At 38.7% G+C, this 17,386-nt stretch overlaps 1 protein-coding gene across 2 annotated transcripts in view; it reads right to left on the reverse strand.

The window, feature by feature from the left end:
* PGAP1 (post-GPI attachment to proteins inositol deacylase 1) overlaps positions 1–15,962 on the reverse strand; it is a 75,056-nt gene extending 59,094 nt beyond the window's left edge. Inside the window, exons 1-4 of one of the 2 annotated variants that reach the window (XM_046019590.1) lie at positions 15,816–15,913; positions 11,328–11,422; positions 9,278–9,431; positions 3,966–4,068 (exon numbers count right to left, since the gene is read on the reverse strand). Coding sequence is in view for 1 of the 2 variants with exons in the window: in XM_046019589.1 (XP_045875545.1) it covers positions 3,966–4,141; positions 9,278–9,431; positions 15,816–15,962 (477 nt within the window). In the remaining variant the exon portion in view is untranslated. Of the gene's footprint in view, positions 1–3,965; positions 4,142–9,277; positions 9,432–11,327; positions 11,423–15,815 lie in introns of both variants that reach the window. The other variant, XM_046019589.1, reaches the window with a different exon arrangement.
* Between the last annotated feature and the right edge of the window lie 1,424 nt (positions 15,963–17,386).

Below are 17,386 nucleotides of genomic sequence, written 5' to 3' on the forward strand. Positions count from 1 at the left end.
GAGTTGTCAAATATATTGGCATAATGTTGTTCACAATGATCCTTTAATAGCTTCTTAGTATCTGTAGGCTCTATAAATTTGTATTTCCCCCTTTTTTCTTAATCAACCTAGATATGGGCTTACCAATTTTTAGATCTCTTAGAGAAATCACCATTAGTATCACTTTTTTTTCCCTCTACTTTTCTGTTTCCTTGATTTCTATTCTCATGTTTGTTTCTTTACATCTACTCTGAGTTTATTTTGTTCTCCTTTCTCTAAGATTCTTATTTTGAAAGACTGGATTAGGGGCACTTGGGTGGCTCAGTCGGTTAAGCATCTGCCTTTGGCTCAGGTCATGATCCCAGAGTCCTGGGATCAAGTCCAGCTTCAGGCTCCCTGATTGGGGGGGAGGCGGGGGGCTTGTGCTCTCTGTCAAGTAAATAAATAAAATCTTAAAAAAATAATAATAATTTTAAAAAGGGAAGATTGGATCATTGTTTTTAAACCTTGTTCTTCTCTAACGTAAGCATTTTGGACTACAGTATTTCTTCTAACCACTACTTTTATTTTACAAATTCTGATGATGAGTTTTTGTTTTCATTTTATTTTTGTTTCAAGTTTTTATTTAAATTCTAGTTAACATATAGAATGATACTGGTTTCAGGAGTAGAAACTAGTGATTCATCACTTAAATATGACATGAATCTTTTATTTCCTTCTATCTATTAATGACAAGAATGAACTACTGAGACATCATCAAGATAAAAAGCTTCTGCACAGCAAAGGAAGCAACAAAACAAAAGCCAATTTATGGACTGGGAGAAGATATTTGCAAATGACATGTCTAATAAAGTGTTAGGATCCAAAGTCTATAAAGAACTCACTAAACTCAATATCCAAAAAAAAACAAACAGTTAAGAATGGGTGTTAAGAAGACATGAACAGACATTTTTCCAAAGAAGACATACAGATGGCCAATAGACACATAAAAAGATGCTCTACATCACTTATCATCAAGGAAATACAAATCAAAACCATGATGAGCTACCCCCTCACACCTGTGCAAATGGCTAAAATTAACAACACAGGAAACAACGAATGTTGACAAGGATGCAGAGAAAGGGGAAACTTCTTACACTGTTGGTAGGAATGGAAACTGGTGCAGCAACTGTGGAAAACAGTATGGAAGTTCCTGAAAAAGTTTAAAATAGAACTATGCTATGACCCAGCAATTGCACTACTAGGTATTTACCCAAAGGATACAAAAATACTGATCTGGAGGGGCACACGTACCCCAATGTTTATAGCAGCACTATCAACAATAGCCAAACTATGAAAAGAGCCCAAATGTCCATCGAATGAATAAATGGATAAAAAAGATGTGGTGTTGTGTGTGTGTGTGTGTGTGTGTGTGTGTGTGTGTAGTGCCACAATAATGCCACAGAAATTATGCTGCATCCTTCTCAATGCATCATGTCAAGGAGGTTTATGTTAATATGTCTTATAACTAGTGATGTTAATCTTCTTTAAGATGATATCTGCCAGGGGTGCCTGGGTGGCTCAGTGGGTTAAAGCCTCTGCCTCTGGCTCAGGTCATGATCCCAGGGTCCTGGGATCAAGCCCCACACCGGGCTCTCTGCTCAGGAGGGAGCCTGTTTCCTCCTCTCTCTCTGTCTGCCTCTCTGCCTACTTGTGATCTTTGTCTGTCAAATAAATAAATAAAATCTTTAAAAAAAAGAAAAAAACTAATAAAAAAAAAGACGATGTCTGCCAAGTTTCTCCACTGTAAAGTTACTCTTTCCCTTTGTAGTTAATGAGTAATTCAGAAAAGATACTTTGAGACCAGGTGAATATCTTTGTCCTCCTCAAACTTTCACCCACAGGTCAATCTTGCCTACAGCAATTATTACTGTACTGTTCACCTAATGGTATTCTTTTATTTCCTTCTGTCTATTAAGACAAACTGCCAGTTTTTCTAACTCTACAGTATCTTTATTTTGCCCTCACTTTGGAAGGGTATTTTTGCTGGGTACGCAATTTCACGCTGAGAGTACCCTTCCTAACCCCGTCCCCAAGACCTTTAAGATGTTCTCCTGTTATTTTTGACTTTCACTATTTCTGATGGAAAAGCCGTATTTTTTATTGTTTACCCTGTTATGTAGGTAAAGGATCTTTTTTCCTTTGGGTGCTTTTAAGATTCTTCTCTTTACTTTGGTTTTCAAAACTTGACTATGATATACATAAGTGTGATTTTGTGTTTATCCTGCTTGACATTCACTGGGCTTCTTGGATCTGTGGGTTGAAAATTTTGAATCAAAATTGGAAAATTGGAGGCCATTAGTTCTTTAAATATTCTTTCCTCTCCAATTTCTTTCTCTTCTAGTAGAGTTCCAATTACATAAATGTCAGACCGCTTGGTTACTGAGGCTCTTTCCTTTTCATCCTTTTGTCCCATGTTTTATATCAGATAGTTTCTATTGTCCGATCTTCAAACTCACTGATCTCTTGTTCTGTAGTATTCAATCTGCTTGAAGTCTATCTACTGAATTTTTCATTTCTGAGGGAGAGAGGCAGTGAGAGAATCTTAAGCAGCCTCTACGCCCAGCACCGATCCCGACATGGGGCTCAATCTCACAACCCTGAAATCATGACCTTAGCAGAAATTAAGAGTTGGATGCTTAACTGAGCTACTACTCAGGCAACCCCTGAATCTTTCATCTCTGATATATATTGTTTCAGTTCTAGATTTTTCTTTTTGCTCTTTTACAGTTCCTATGTCTCTGCTGAGATTCTCCTCCATCTGTTCTCTTGTTGAGCATATCATAAACATAACGTATGTTCAGTTGTATTCAGATAAATCCATAGCTTCAGTATTTTTGAGGCTTATGGTCAAGCATTAGGTGGATCCCAGAAGAGGTCCTGAGAGCTAAAGCAGTCTTATATCTAAATTGCCTCCTTTCTGGGATCTCAAATGATGTCCAATGTGTTCTGATAAATCTTTCTGTTCTAGCTGATCAGAACGGCTGTTTCCCAGCACATGGGACTTCTGGAATCTCAATTCAGGTCGTAATAGCCCAGTAGCTTTCTTCTGCCAGGAGTTTCACTGCAGCATACCATGGGAGGCAGTGGCTCACCTCAGTAGGTAGTATGGTAGTATTTTATCCCTGATACTGTTTCGAATGGTTGGCATAGAATGATTTTTGGACTGTTATGCCACTCTTTTTTAAATTTCTCTAAAGATATTGCCCTTTATTCTTGCACCTGAGGTAGACACACCACCATCACCTCTTCCCTGGTACTACTGCCTTGTAGCTTCTCACCCTGTGTATGTGCAGCACTTCATTCAAAGCTGAAAGCTGCATATTTCTAGAGCTTCTATTTCGGCCTAGTTCTCCTTTTTCTCATATCCTGCCCACAAATCTAACCACTCCAGTAGCCCCAAATGCTGATCTCTGCGTTCTTCAGTTCAGTTATATCAATGGACTCCGCTTGACCTCTACCTACTTATCCCATGGTCTGGAAATGCTTTCAGGCAGAAAATCACAACAATCATGAAGCTCATCTCACATGTTTTCCTTCTTTCAGGGATCAAGTCCTTTACTACTTGGTTGTCCAATACCTGAAAACATGTGCTTCAGATATTTTGATTAGTTTTATAATTGCTTACATATGGAAGCGATCTACCCCAATACAAGTTATTCAAAACTAGAGGCAGAAACCACACTAATAGTCTTTATGAAATTCAATGCACCTCTAATTTATAAAGTTAAAAAAAATTCTTCCTCTAAATTCACAAGAGATTTCTTGTAAATTCATTTAAACTTCAAGAACCACGGAGTTCAAAACAACAGTCTCACACACACAATAAAAAAAGTTTCTTATCTGTACTTCAACTTCCATATAAATAAATAAATGATTTAAAATATGCTGGATCCCTTAAAAATGCTAATACGTGATTACTATTGATTTGCATGCCTATCTCTTACCTTATAGAGTTTGAGAATTGTTTTAATGCATTCATGTACAAACTTGGTCTGTCTCTGAAGACTTCCGCCATACAGTGCCACCAGTTCTTCATTGAAATTCACACTAAAGAAGTCAAAGTGGTATTTGAAGTCAATATCTTCTGCTTTTCTAAGTGCAATAGAACCAATAGAACGAACTGCAGAGGAAAAGTGCAAAGTGTACGTTAAGCAAGATTTTTTAAAGTTGCAACCATTCTTGCTTCAAAGTCTCTTACCGAATAACTTTACCCCACACTCTGAATATAAACAACCTACTTCAGGGTGACATCCTTCAATATCAATTTAGAAGAACAAACCATTGTTTGTTTTGTATGTCTTGTGCCCTAAATGTTTTTTAAATTTAAATTAAATAAAAATAAACAGGTCTGTCATTCTTTACCCACTTCCACTTGACTAGGGAAAATAACTAAAAAGGAGGGGAAGCATACTTTGAAGAATAAGAAATGTTAGCCATCTGTATGAGTAAGTCACCTTGAGGATTTTAAGAATGAGAAAATTCCTACCAGAAAGGTATGCTCATCACTTGGTTAAGTTATTTATGCTTGATCTGTCTTTTTTTTTACACATGACCTCCAATCCATCAGTAAATCCTATCATCCTCCACTTTCTAAATATATCCCCAATCAACATTTCTTACCACTTCCACCGTCTTCTCAATCTAAGCACCATCATCTCTTGCCTTAACTACCCTAATAGTTTCCTCACTGGTCTACCTGCTTCCACACTGTTTCAGGTTTTGCTCTGTTAACCCTTCCATAGAATTTCTAAATCGACTGCATTAATTGGTATTAAAAGTTGCAGTGTATGGTTTAGCAAGCAAAATACCTATTTGCCATTCCACTGTTTTTTACATACACAATTCACATACTATACAACTTATGTAAAAAGTACAATTCAATGATTTTTTAGTATATTCACAAAATTCTACTAATCTAACTTTATTTTTTAATTACCCCAAAAAGAAAACCCCGTACTCATTAGCAGTCATTTCTCATTTCTCTTTTCCTCCCATTCCTGGAAAGTACTAATTTACTTTCTGTTCCTACGGATTTGCCTATTCTGGACATTTCTTTTTCTTTTCCTTTTTTCTTTTTTTTAAGATTTTATTTATTTGACAGAGAGAGACACAGCAAGAGAGGGAACACAAGCAGGGGGAGTGGGAGAAGCAGGCTTCCTGCTAAGCAGGGAGCCAGACCCTGGGATCATGACCTGAGCTGAAGGCAGATGCTTAATGACTGAGCCACCCAGGCACCCCTATTCTGGACATTTCTATAAATGGAATCATATATATGGGTTTTTAGGACCGGCTTCTTTCACTTATGTTTTCAAGGTTTATCCACATTGTACCAGGTAATTCATGTTATCAGCTAATTAATTCCTTTTTATTATATAAGCTTCAGGTGTGCAGTTTTATAATTCAGCACCTGTATACACTACAAAGTCATCATCACCACAAATCTATTTACCATCCATCACATACAATTAGTTCCCTTCACTCATTTTTCACTTCCAACCCCCTTACCCTTTGGTAACCAGCAGTCTGTTCTCTTTATCTCTGAGTTTTTTATTTACTTGTTTAAAATTCCAGATTTCAGTGAAATCATATGGTACTCGTCTTTTTTGGTCTGATTCATTTCACTTAGCGTAATACCCTCAAGGTCCATCCATGTTATTGCAAATGGCAAGATTTCATTCCTGTTATTTGCCTGAGAGTACTAGATACTTATCGGTAGTAGTCTAACAAGTATAAGATGACATGTAGTTTTGATCTGCATTTCCCTGTTAGTGATAGTATCTTTTTATGTGCCTGTTAGTGACGTATATGTCTTCTTTAGAACAATGTCTATTCAGATCCTACATTTATTTTTCAATCGGGTTGTTTTTTGTTGAGTTTTGTAAGTTCTTAATATATTTTGGATATTAACCCCCTATTGTATATATGGTTTATGAATATCTTATCCCATTAAGTAACCTGCCTTTTCATTTTAATGGTTTCCTTTGTTGTGTGGAAGCTTTTTAGTTTGGTGTAGTACCATTTATTTCTACTTTTGTTACCCATGCTTCGGAGCAAGATCCACGAAGATGTTGCTAAGACCGATGTCAGGGAGCTTACTATATATATATATATGTGTGTGTGTGTGTGTGTATATACACACACACACACACACACACACACACACACACACACACACTTTAAGATTTTATTTATTTGACAGAGAGACAGCAAGAGAGGGAACACAAGCAGAGAAAGTGGGACAGGGAGAAGCAGGCTTCCCTCTGAGCAGGGAGCCCAATGTGGGGCTCAATCCCAGGACCCTGGGATCACGACCTGAGCCAAAGGCAGACGCTTAATGACTGAGCCACCCAGGCACCCCACTGTTTATATTTTCTTCTAGCAGTTATAAGGACTCGGGTCTTATACACCAGCTTTTAATCCACTTTGTGTTAATTTTTGTGTATAATGGAAGATAGTGGCCTAGTTTCATTCTTTTGCTTATGGCTGTCCAGTTTTCCAAAAACTATTTATAGAAGAGACTGTCCTTTCTCCATTGTATGTTCTTCACTTTTTTATCAGAGATAAATTGACCATATATGTGTGGGTTTACTTCTGGGCTCTCAATTCTCTTCCACTGATTTGTGTATAGTTTGTTGTTGTTTTTATCAATACCGCACTGTTTTAATTACTACAGCTCTGTAGTACAGTTTGAAATCAGGAAGTGTGGTTTGTTTTTGTTTTGTTCTTTCTCAAGACTGCTCTGGCTATTTGGGATCTTCTGTGGCTCCACACAAATTTTAGAAATATCTGTTCTACTTCTATGAAGTACACAATTGGAATTTTGATAGGTGTTAAACAGAATCTGTAGATTGCTTTTGGCAGTATGGACATTTTAACAGAATTAATGTTTCCAATCCATAAGCACAGAATAGCTTTCCATTTATTTTTCTTTTCTTTCATCGGTGTCTTATAGTTTTCAGTGTAGAGATCTTTCGCTTCCTTTGTTAAATTTATTCCTAGGTATTTACTCTTTTCAATGCAATTGTAAATAAGATTGTTTTCTTAATTTCTCATTATTTATTAGAAACACCATAGATTTCTGTATATTGATTTTGTATCCCACATTTCACTAAACTCATTTATTAATTCTAACAGCTTTTTGTGGAGTCTTGAGGATTTTCTATATATGTCAGCTGCAAATAGTGACTATTTTACTTCTTCCTTTCCAATTTGGATGGCTTTTTAAAATTTTTCTTGCCTTACTGCTGTGGCTTGGACATCCAATACTATGTTGAATAAAAGTGGTGCGAGTGGGCATCCTTGTCTTGTTCCTGGAATTAGAGGGAAAGCTTTCAGCTTCTCACCATTGAGCATAACATTAGCTATAGGACTGTCATACATGGCCTTTATTATGTTGAGGTACAGTCCCTCTATACCCACTATTTTGAATTTTTATCATAAATGAATACTGAATGTTGTCAAATGCTTTTGTTACATCTATAAAGATGATCATATGATTTTCATCTTTCATTGTATTAATGTAATTGTATCATATTGATTGATTTGTGGATACTGAACCTTCTTCCATCTCTGGAATAAATCATGATCATGTATGGTTGGATTTGGTTTGCTAATATTTTGCTAAGGATTTCTGCATCTAGGCTCATCCAGGATATTGGCCTGTAATTTTCTTCTTTCATCATTCATTCTTTTTCACTGCTGAATAATATTCCATTATATGCATGTATTTTATTTATCCATTCTTTAGTTGATGTTGGGTTGTTTATACACTTTAGTTATTTTGAATAGTGTTGCTGTGAACATCTGTAAACAAGTTTTTGTGTGACAGTACATTTTCATTTTTCTTGGGTAGATACCTATAGAGGAATTGCTAAGCATAAAACTCTATGTTTAACATTCTGAATAACTGCCAAACTGTTTTTCCAAAGTGGCTCTACCATTTTATATTCCCACCAACAATGGATAAGGGTTTCAATTTCTTCACATCCTCAATGACCCTTGATATTATCTTTTAGATTATAGCTACCCTGGTGGGTATGAAATTACATCTATCCTTATGGTTTTGATTCGCATTCCCCTCAGGGTTAATGATGTCATCTTTCCTTCTTCCACTCTTGCCCCTTTACAGCACATTCTCCACACAGCGAAGCCAGAGTAATCACTTTTTAAAAATAAATCACACCTACTATACTGTATAGAATTTTAAAATCTGACAATTCTAACGCTGTCAAGGATGTGACGCAAAGGGAAGTATAATGTAGTATTTCTGGGAGTATAAATTAGCACAGTCAGTAAAAACAGAAGGATACATATAACCTGTGACATGAATTACATTACAGCATACATCTTACAGAAACATGTGTTTATGTGATCCAAAGTAAGAAAAATGTTCTTTACTTGTAATTACCAATAAATATTAATAACATTAGTATCCAAAGACAGAATATTTAAACCATGGTATAGTCATATAATGCGATAACACAGAGTGAAAAAAATAAATGAATCACAGCTCATACAACAACTTGGATGAATTTTTTTTTTTTAAGATTTTATTTATTAGAGAGTGAGAGAGAGAAAGAACGAGCAGGGAAAGAAGCAGATTCACTGCTAAGCAGGGAGCGGTATGTGGGACTTGATTCCAGGACCCTGGAATAATGACCTGCTTAACCAACTGAGCCACCCAGCCATCCCCGAAAGAACTCTATTCTTATTATATAAAAGAATATGCCAGTTAATAGCTAAAAAGTATATGAAATGAAATTACTTCCAGATTACTTGATTGTTATGCCAGAAATAACTGCTATTATCTCCAGGCCAACATTCAATTTGGAATCTATACATAAAGCTTCCCTATCTTCACCTTTCTGTGTTCCCATCAGTATTTCTAGATCTAATTTAAATAGCTCCAAAAGAAAGAAACCAATCTTTTCTCTTGTTTAGCAAAACATAAACCAATTTACTTCTCTAATCAGTATTCTAGGTTATGTTTTCTGTACCTTCCATTTTCAACATAAACCTTTCTTCTGCTGATTCCCGGATCCCTGGATCACTTATCCTACCTAGTCCATCCTGTTCTTTTTCTCTGTTTTACGTTGTCTAAATGGTCTTCAACTATTCTTTGTACTCATATTCTTTTTCCTCCAGACAATATGTCGAATTCTGTGTCTCCCATATGCCTAGTATAGTACATAGAATATGTATCTGGTAAATTCTTCGATTGAATTTTATAGCTTTCAAAATTACTTCCAAGACTTACCTTGCTTGTAACTTCCAGCATTACCAGGAAGAAAGAGAACTGGAATACCAGTCAAAGGGAGAATTTTGTGTTCTTCAGCATAGGATCCTTCTCCATAAAGATATAATTCATATGCAGGATAGCGTTTTGCCAGTTTCTTTGGAAGTTCTATTTTCTGCAGGGGGTAAAAAAAAGGCAATTCCACTTTAATCAGTTGTATTAATACAATTCAGTCTACTGTGCCCAATTCTGAATTATACACACTTGAAACAGTGTAAAAATATTACTGATAATAAAACTGCACTTTTACTTTTATTCATATGTAGAACACATCTTGAATTACGTAAGTTTTGAACCATGCAGTCTTCAGGAATGCATAAAATGGAACTACTAGGGGCGCCTGGGTGGCTCAGTTGGTTAAGCCACTGCCTTCCGCTCTGGTCATGATCCCAGAATCCCGGGATCGAGTCCTGCATCGGGCTCCCAGCTCTGCGGGGAGTCTGCTTCTCCCTCTCACCTTCTCCCCTCTCATGCACTCTCTCTGTCTCTCTCTCTCAAATAAATAAATTTTTTAAAAAATTGAACTACTTGAAACTCTAATGAATATAAATTACTCAAAATAGCCATTGACAAAAGAAAAACACTGCGATATGTCAGCAAATTATTTGTTAATATAATTGGAAATGTACTTAATATAGTATCAGTATCAATTATCTTTAGAAATGATAAAGGCTTTCCATTATCAAATCAATTCTTTTTTACTATTTTAAACTGTTTTGTAATGCCTCTCCTTTTACGTAGGCTCAACTACATAGTCCAGTTGTTACATCATTCAAAGGAAAGTAAGCTTGTTTTACAATGCAGCTTTCTGACCTCTCAACTTAATATGCTTTGACCTGCAATGTCCTTTACAAATTAATCTGAACCTTACAGCATGTCTTGGGTCACGACATGCACACTCTCCTCACCATAAACATTCCAATGAGTTAGAATCTGTTTTGGTTTTCGTGGACCAGGTGTATGGTTTGTCAGCAAGCCTTAGACTACTCTGCAATTTATGTTATTTTATAACAAATAAGCCAGTAATTCATGTATATTTTTTTCAACAAAATACAAATTAGGTCTTAACGTCATCCCCAAAAGGTAGGAATCTATAAAAGTGGTGGTAAAGTACATTCCCTTCTTCTGCTCCTTTTTAAACTACAGAAACCATTAAAAATGAAGCCAGTTACGTTGAACAGTAGATTTTATTTAGGCAGACATAAATAGATTTAATGATCTAATAGTGCTATACATGTGCTTGATAAAAATTTTAAGTACTGAATGAATTTTAAATTTTAAAGCCTGTAAATAGTAGTAACACTGAAAAACCTCACTGTTCTAAAAAGCAGAATTCTGATCATTCATGCACATTCCTGAATATTCCTTTAAAAATATTAACATAAACAATCTGTGTTAATAACAACTGAAAATATCTTTAGAAATTGTGAGCTTACTGTTTAAGATATTTTATCCCTCCAAATACATATATATATATATATATCTCACATATATGGACTTCAATTCAAAGTTTCCCAATATTGAATATGCACAATATATAATCAAAATGAAAATGATGCAATATTTTAAGCACACATTAAGCAAAAAGAAAACATGTGAGAATAAGTAAACCATTACTCTCCAACCCCTCCCAATTTAGTACACCTTCGGATATGACAGCACATGAGTATTAGATCATTCTTTTTAGTACATTAGCTAAACAAAGTTTTGAACTAGTTGAAAATTAACTCAGAAAAATTAACTCAGAAAAAATAGGAAACTTAGCAAATAGCAAAACTGCATTCCAGACTACAAGTTGGGAGTGGCAGGAACAAACAAGACGGGCTGTGACCAGACTAAAGACAGAAAAAGTACAGGCATATGGAAAGGATGCTGATGAAGAAAAAGAGGGTCAAGGGATTTAAAAAGAAAAGTTTTATAGCAAAAGATCCCATATTTTAAATTATTTTATATAGATTACTTTAAATGAGAACTCCTCCCCAAAACAGACCTTTAATCAAAATCAAATTACCTTTATACTTAAATATCTCCACAATCCTGCCTCTGCTGTTCATCCTCTCTTGACTCTGCCTTAGTACAGTTCCTTTTAACCTTTAACCCAAAGCCCTTTCAAAAGACAAAGATTCTAATGAGTTCCCAAGTGCTAGAAAAATACTGATTCAAGAAACTATTCTTTATGATATATATTTTATTTGTAAATTAAAACTGGAAAATTAACATTTGAGCCCCATAATTAATAATAAAGAAAAAAGATTTTGATTAAAATGAATATAGTTTTAAAGATCTTACAAAGAACTCTTCTCAGCCCTTTGCCCATTCCACCCTAAGGACTCCAGCTTAATAAAAAGAACTAGGGTGAGGTGAATCTTTCAGAATGGTCATAACCTCCCTACTCCAATACGTAGTCCATACTGCTGTCAAGAAATACCTTGTGGGGCACCTGCGTGGCTCACTTAATTAAGCACCCGCTCTGGTCAGGATCTCAGAGATAGCCCTGAGTTGGCCTTCCGGCTGAGTATAAAGCCTGCTTAAGATTTTCTCTCTCTCCCCTTCCCTCTTGCCCTTCGACCCCACTCCACCCCTCAAATAACATAAAATAGAGAGAGAGAGAGAGCCCTGAGTTGGCCTTCCGGCTGAGTATAAAGCCTGCTTAAGATTTTCTCTCTCTCCCCTTCCCTCTTGCCCTTCGACCCCACTCCACCCCTCAAATAACATAAAATAAAATATAATTAGAAATATCATGTTAAAACATACACCTCCTATGTTTCCTGATTATATTAATAGATGATAAAGGCCTGAGAAACCCTCTAAAATCTGTCTTCAATTATTCTTACCATTCTTTTAACTTATACATGCTAAGTTTTAAACATTTTAATATGCTTCAAAATTCAAGACTCAAAGGATGTATAATGAAAAGGCTTTCTCCTACCCCTAGTCCTTTAGCCATCTAATTCCCTACCCAGAAGGCAAATCAATGTTAGCAGTTTATATACTATCCATACCGCTTATACAATGTGTCCTGGTGCCTTTCTACCTTCACAAATGCTATTCTTTATTCCTGCAGTTTTCTTGTTTCTGCGCTTCATGAACTATGTGTGTATGTATGTATGTGTGTGTGTGTGTGTATATATATATATCCTCTAATTAACCATATCTTCTCTACAGCCTTTGAGTATCAAAGATGAACTTGGATGCTTTCTTCTGTGAAGACCCTCATATGCACTTACAGTGAAATTATCATTTAGCACATTATATTTTAACTGTCCATTACATCCTGTCTCCCCCACTGTATTATAAAGACATAAAAATTATAAAGACATGAAGGCACAAGGTCTGATTCATCTCTAATTCCCTCACCCATACCCAGTATCTAAAGTTATTCAATAAGCTATTTGCTAAGTAAACATCACACTTCACAACAAAAGTATGATTCGTGTTTTCCAATATCAACATTTTCTTTCGGACAAGAACAATTAGATCACATATCTGAGGACAGCCAAATAGATTGCTGTATAGGAGAAAACAACACAGATGTTTCTTCTCCAATTCTACAATTTGCCTAAAACTGTCTGCTACCAAATAAAAGCTTTGCCTTGCATCATAATAAAGCAAGAAGCTTTAAAGGATAATGTGTATTTTGCCTGGTAGGTTTGTGAGATGTTCAGTTAACTTTGAACAAGCAAATTTTGGAAATCCAAAGGTAGAAAATGAATACTCAAAACAACTTATTTATTTTTTTAAGATTTTATTTATTTAATTTTTTGAGAGAGAAAGAGAAAGCAGTGAGGAGGGGCAGAGGGGGAGAGAGAGTCAATGAGACTCTGCTGAACAGTAAGTCCAATGCTGGGGCTCTGATCCCAGGAGCACCCCCATCACCACCTGAGGCAAAAGCAGACATTTAACAGACTGAGCCTCCCAGGCGCCCCTACTCAAACAATTTTAAAATCAACACTTCATTTTTACAAATAAGCTCAAATTTCTGTCTCACCTTTAATTTTTAAAATGGGGAATAAAGTTGAGTGTTTCAACTACCTTTCATTTCCTCTAACATTCGGCTAAAGAATATGTAAATTAGCAGTAAGAAAAGAAAAAGGCATCAAGAAGAAAACCCAAAAACTGTATCTTCTCAAATGCTGGACATCACTCTGTGAACAATTAGAAAGCTTACTATAAAATGTAACTAAAAATAAACAATACATATAAAATATATTTAGAATATATATTCATGGGTGCCTGGGTGGCTCAGTTGGTTGAGCAACTGCCTTCAGCTCAGGTCATGATCCTGGAGTCCCGGGATCGAGTCCCGCATGGGGCTCCCTGCTCAGCGGGGAGCCTGCTTCCCCCTTCCCCTCTGCCTGCCTCTCTGCCTACTCGTGATCCCTTTCACTCTCTGTGTCAAACAAATAAATAAAATCTTAAAAAAAAAAAAGAATATATATTCATTAAAAACCACTGGTTCTTAATAGAATTACCTCAGTTATCCAGAAATCTCACTACATTTCAAAGTGACTCATTTCTATAGACAGGTTTTAACTGTATTTCTAAAATAACAGGACCTGGGGTGCACAATAAAAGGTTTAAGAATCAAGTATAAATACTGTAGTTAATTAACACAGCTTTTTACATCATAAAAATAAAAATCTACTGAAAAAATGCATATCAGAAACTCCAGCCGCTGTAATTATTACTGTACTGGCAAATTATTAACAGTAACCTCAAAAAGGGAATCTAAATCAAAATAACTAAATACAGACTACTCAACAATTAAAAAAAAGCCAAACAGCTCTTTTGCACTAGCTAATTTTCTGTCTTTCCAGTTAACTTTGAGGCAAGTAATGGATCTATGAGTCCATGTGCTTTGTTCTCCAAACACTAAGCGATTTCCACTACCGCAGATATTAAAATAGCTTCAATAATTGTGGACAATCTCAAAATAAATGGGAATTAGTTCTGTATTGTTCCAGATAATTTTGTTTTAATCAAACTCTTCAACACAATACAAAACTAAAGTGACCTACTTCAACCTGTTGAGAGTTTCCCAGTTATTAAACCACAGAAATATTAATATAAAGGCTCTATTTTCAGTTAAAAAAAAACAACACCTAAACTAAAAGCCCACATACTTAACTATGCATAGCCTCTGAGAAACATAAACCAGCGTATGTGCTTAGAAACCGAGACAACAGTAACACGTTAAAATCTCCTTCAATGCATCTGATATCAAGTTCTTCCACTCCCTTATAAGCATTGATGCGAAACCACGATAAAGAGCTCGAAACTGATGAAATCTAAACTAGAATTTTGCCCACGGGGAAAAGACGTTCTTCAGCAATCTAAACCTTAGGTAGTTTTAGGATCTAAATAATAGCATTAATCAAGTAATCGGCTCCTCCATAATGACCTTTACACAGAGGCAACCACGATCTGCATTCTTCACCTTAAAAAATATTATTTTTAAAGTATATTTAAAATGCGTTTTATCAGTAACATATTCCAGTACATGTACTTTTTATGGTAGGGCGTTACCATGTGACCCGTATTCAGTAATTGGGGGATGCGTTTACGAGTAAGAGAATCATTCAGGAGAAATTTCTCTGGACACTTGTGTAATTTATCACTACAGGGCGTGATGAATGAAATTCTAGACTCCACCGTGCTGACCGGACGAAGCGACTGTGATTGAAAATAGTCAAAACCGAACTAAGTGCGCGCTCCGGGAAGGCCGGGTCTCTCCCGAATTGCAAACACAGTGAGAAAACAAAAACACCACGAAACGGATTCTGGATGCAACTGCCCAGAGACGACGTGCAGAAACACGGGCATGTACGCACACGCACGGACCCACAACCTACCGAACCGGAGGCTCCGCGAACTTTCCAGGAGGGAGACTCAGTAGTTCTCCACTGAATGACTGATCAGGTGAGCCTCTCCCCCAGGAGTAAAACCCCGGAGTCGCAAAGGCAGTCTTGGGATCCAGCCGCTGCACACTCGGCAGCAGCTCAGCCCCTTTCCAGAAAGGCGAAAGCTGATGTGCAAATCACGGCGCGGGAGGGTGAGAATTTAGGCGCGTGGAAAGCAAAGGAGGGTCTAGGGGCACCTGTTAAGGCAGGAACGCAGGGAAAACGGGGTCTGGGCTTAGGAAAAGGGGACTGAGGTTGCATCTCTAGGAATGGTGGGGTGGGGTGGGCCCGGGCAGTCGGAAGAATCTGTACCTGGGGTTTGGGAGCGGGAAGGGAGCGGAGGCACAGCGGAGAACTACGAGAGGGCCGGGAGGATGCTTCAGGGAACCATCTACCTGACCCCCCAGTGTGGAGAGGACACAAAGGGCAGGTGAGGGTAGCGGGCGGGGTGGGGGTGGGGGGGAGTCTGCAGAGTCTTCAGGAGCGAAAGAAAACCAGAGACGAGGTTGGCATAAGGGAGGCGCGGGAGCCCAAGTGGGGAGAGACCCGCAGGAGGGGCCCGAGTCTCCGAGCGCCCAGGTGAGACAGCCGAACCTCACCTGATACTCCGGGTACTCAAACATATAGCTCATACTGCACTTGTTCTCCTCGAAGCCGAAGAAGACGTCCCACAGCCCCAGGGTTGCCATGAAAACCATAAGGGCATAAAACGCCAGATTCCAGAAACTGACTGACTGAAGAAACATGGTGCCGCCGCCAGCGCGCGGCCCCAAGTCCGACTGAAGCAGCCGAAGAACGCCTAGCGGCCGGCGCGGGAACGAAGCCGGAGCAGCGCGCGCCTGCGCAGACGCCCCGCCTGCCCCAGCGCCCGCCGCGCACTGCGCGTGCGCGCAGTCGGCCTGCTGCGCCTCCCGCCTGGCATCTGGTTGAGAGAAGAGGTGGTGCTGGCGGCGGGAGCGCGAGTCTGGGGGGAAAAAAGAAGGGGGGCGAAGCGGGTTGGGCTGCGCGACAGACCCAGGGGAAAGAAGGGAGGTGGGTGAGGAGAAGTGAATAGGAGGAAGGGGGAGGGAAAGAAGAGGCGGGCGCAGGAGCCTCGGAGGCTGGAGAGGGAAGGGCTGGGGGCAGGGAGGGTGGGCGTGTGGGGGGTTAACCTGGAGAGCGGGAGGCGGTTCCCGGTGCGGAGCCGACCCGGCGCGGGCGGGAGGTCATGAGCGCTGAGAGCCATCGGCCGTCGCGTCGGAAACCTCTCTCCCTGCGCAGTTCAAAAACCCTTCCCGCTCAGTTCTGAAACGCCTCCGGCCTCTGCCATTTCGGTTCTCCCAGCGGTCACCGAGGCACCCACAGCCCCCCGGACCAGTTAGCGTGAGGAGGAACAAGTGTGTTTTCCTCCTCTTGGGCCGCACACGTTACCCCGTAGGGGACCGCGCTTAAGAGCCGCGACACCTAAAAAGTCACCAGCAGGTCGGCCACGTTCGGTTCTTGGTGTAGGATGAAAGCCTGAGTCACAGAAAGCCTGGCTGGTCTTGAAAACACTACCGCAAAATTCCGTGAACCCTGACGCTTCCAGCAGATGTCGGGGGGACCGTCTGGGCGCTGTCCAGTCTTGCTCCCCGGCACCCCTCTTAGGAAACCGGTTCCACGCCAATGCGAGGAGGCGGTGGCGCTCGAGCTTCCACTCGGACTCTCAAGTGACTTAATTCGTTTGGAAGAATGAAGTTTGGTTTTGCACAAAGAAGAGGAGAAAAAGCAGTTCAAAAACCATAATCGCGAATAGCGACTTCAAAACACTCAAATGTTGTGAGAAGAAAGACGGTGGATCATTCTTTAAATCTGACCCAAGAGCATATGGGTGTGTGTGGGTGTGTGTGTGTGTGTGTGTGTGTGTGTAGCTAATTGCAAAATTTTCCTTAGAATTACTTTTTGCACTGACTAGATTTCATTTCAGTTCAGTTTTACTGATTTTCAGGTATTTTTTCTATGTGGAGGAGGTTTGGCTATGATAAAATCAAAGAATTTTAAAACTGAAAGGAAGCATATGGTTTCTTCTGCAATTCTGTAACATTCAGATATAAGAGCACCTGGGATGTGGGGGGGGGGGGAGAATTAGGGACGAGTTAGTGTACAAGATGAGAAATCATTTGGAAAAAGATTGAAGTTATACATAAAAAAA

This window comes from Meles meles, chromosome 9, assembly GCF_922984935.1.
Source record: "Meles meles chromosome 9, mMelMel3.1 paternal haplotype, whole genome shotgun sequence".
NCBI lineage: Eukaryota > Metazoa > Chordata > Mammalia > Carnivora > Mustelidae > Meles > Meles meles.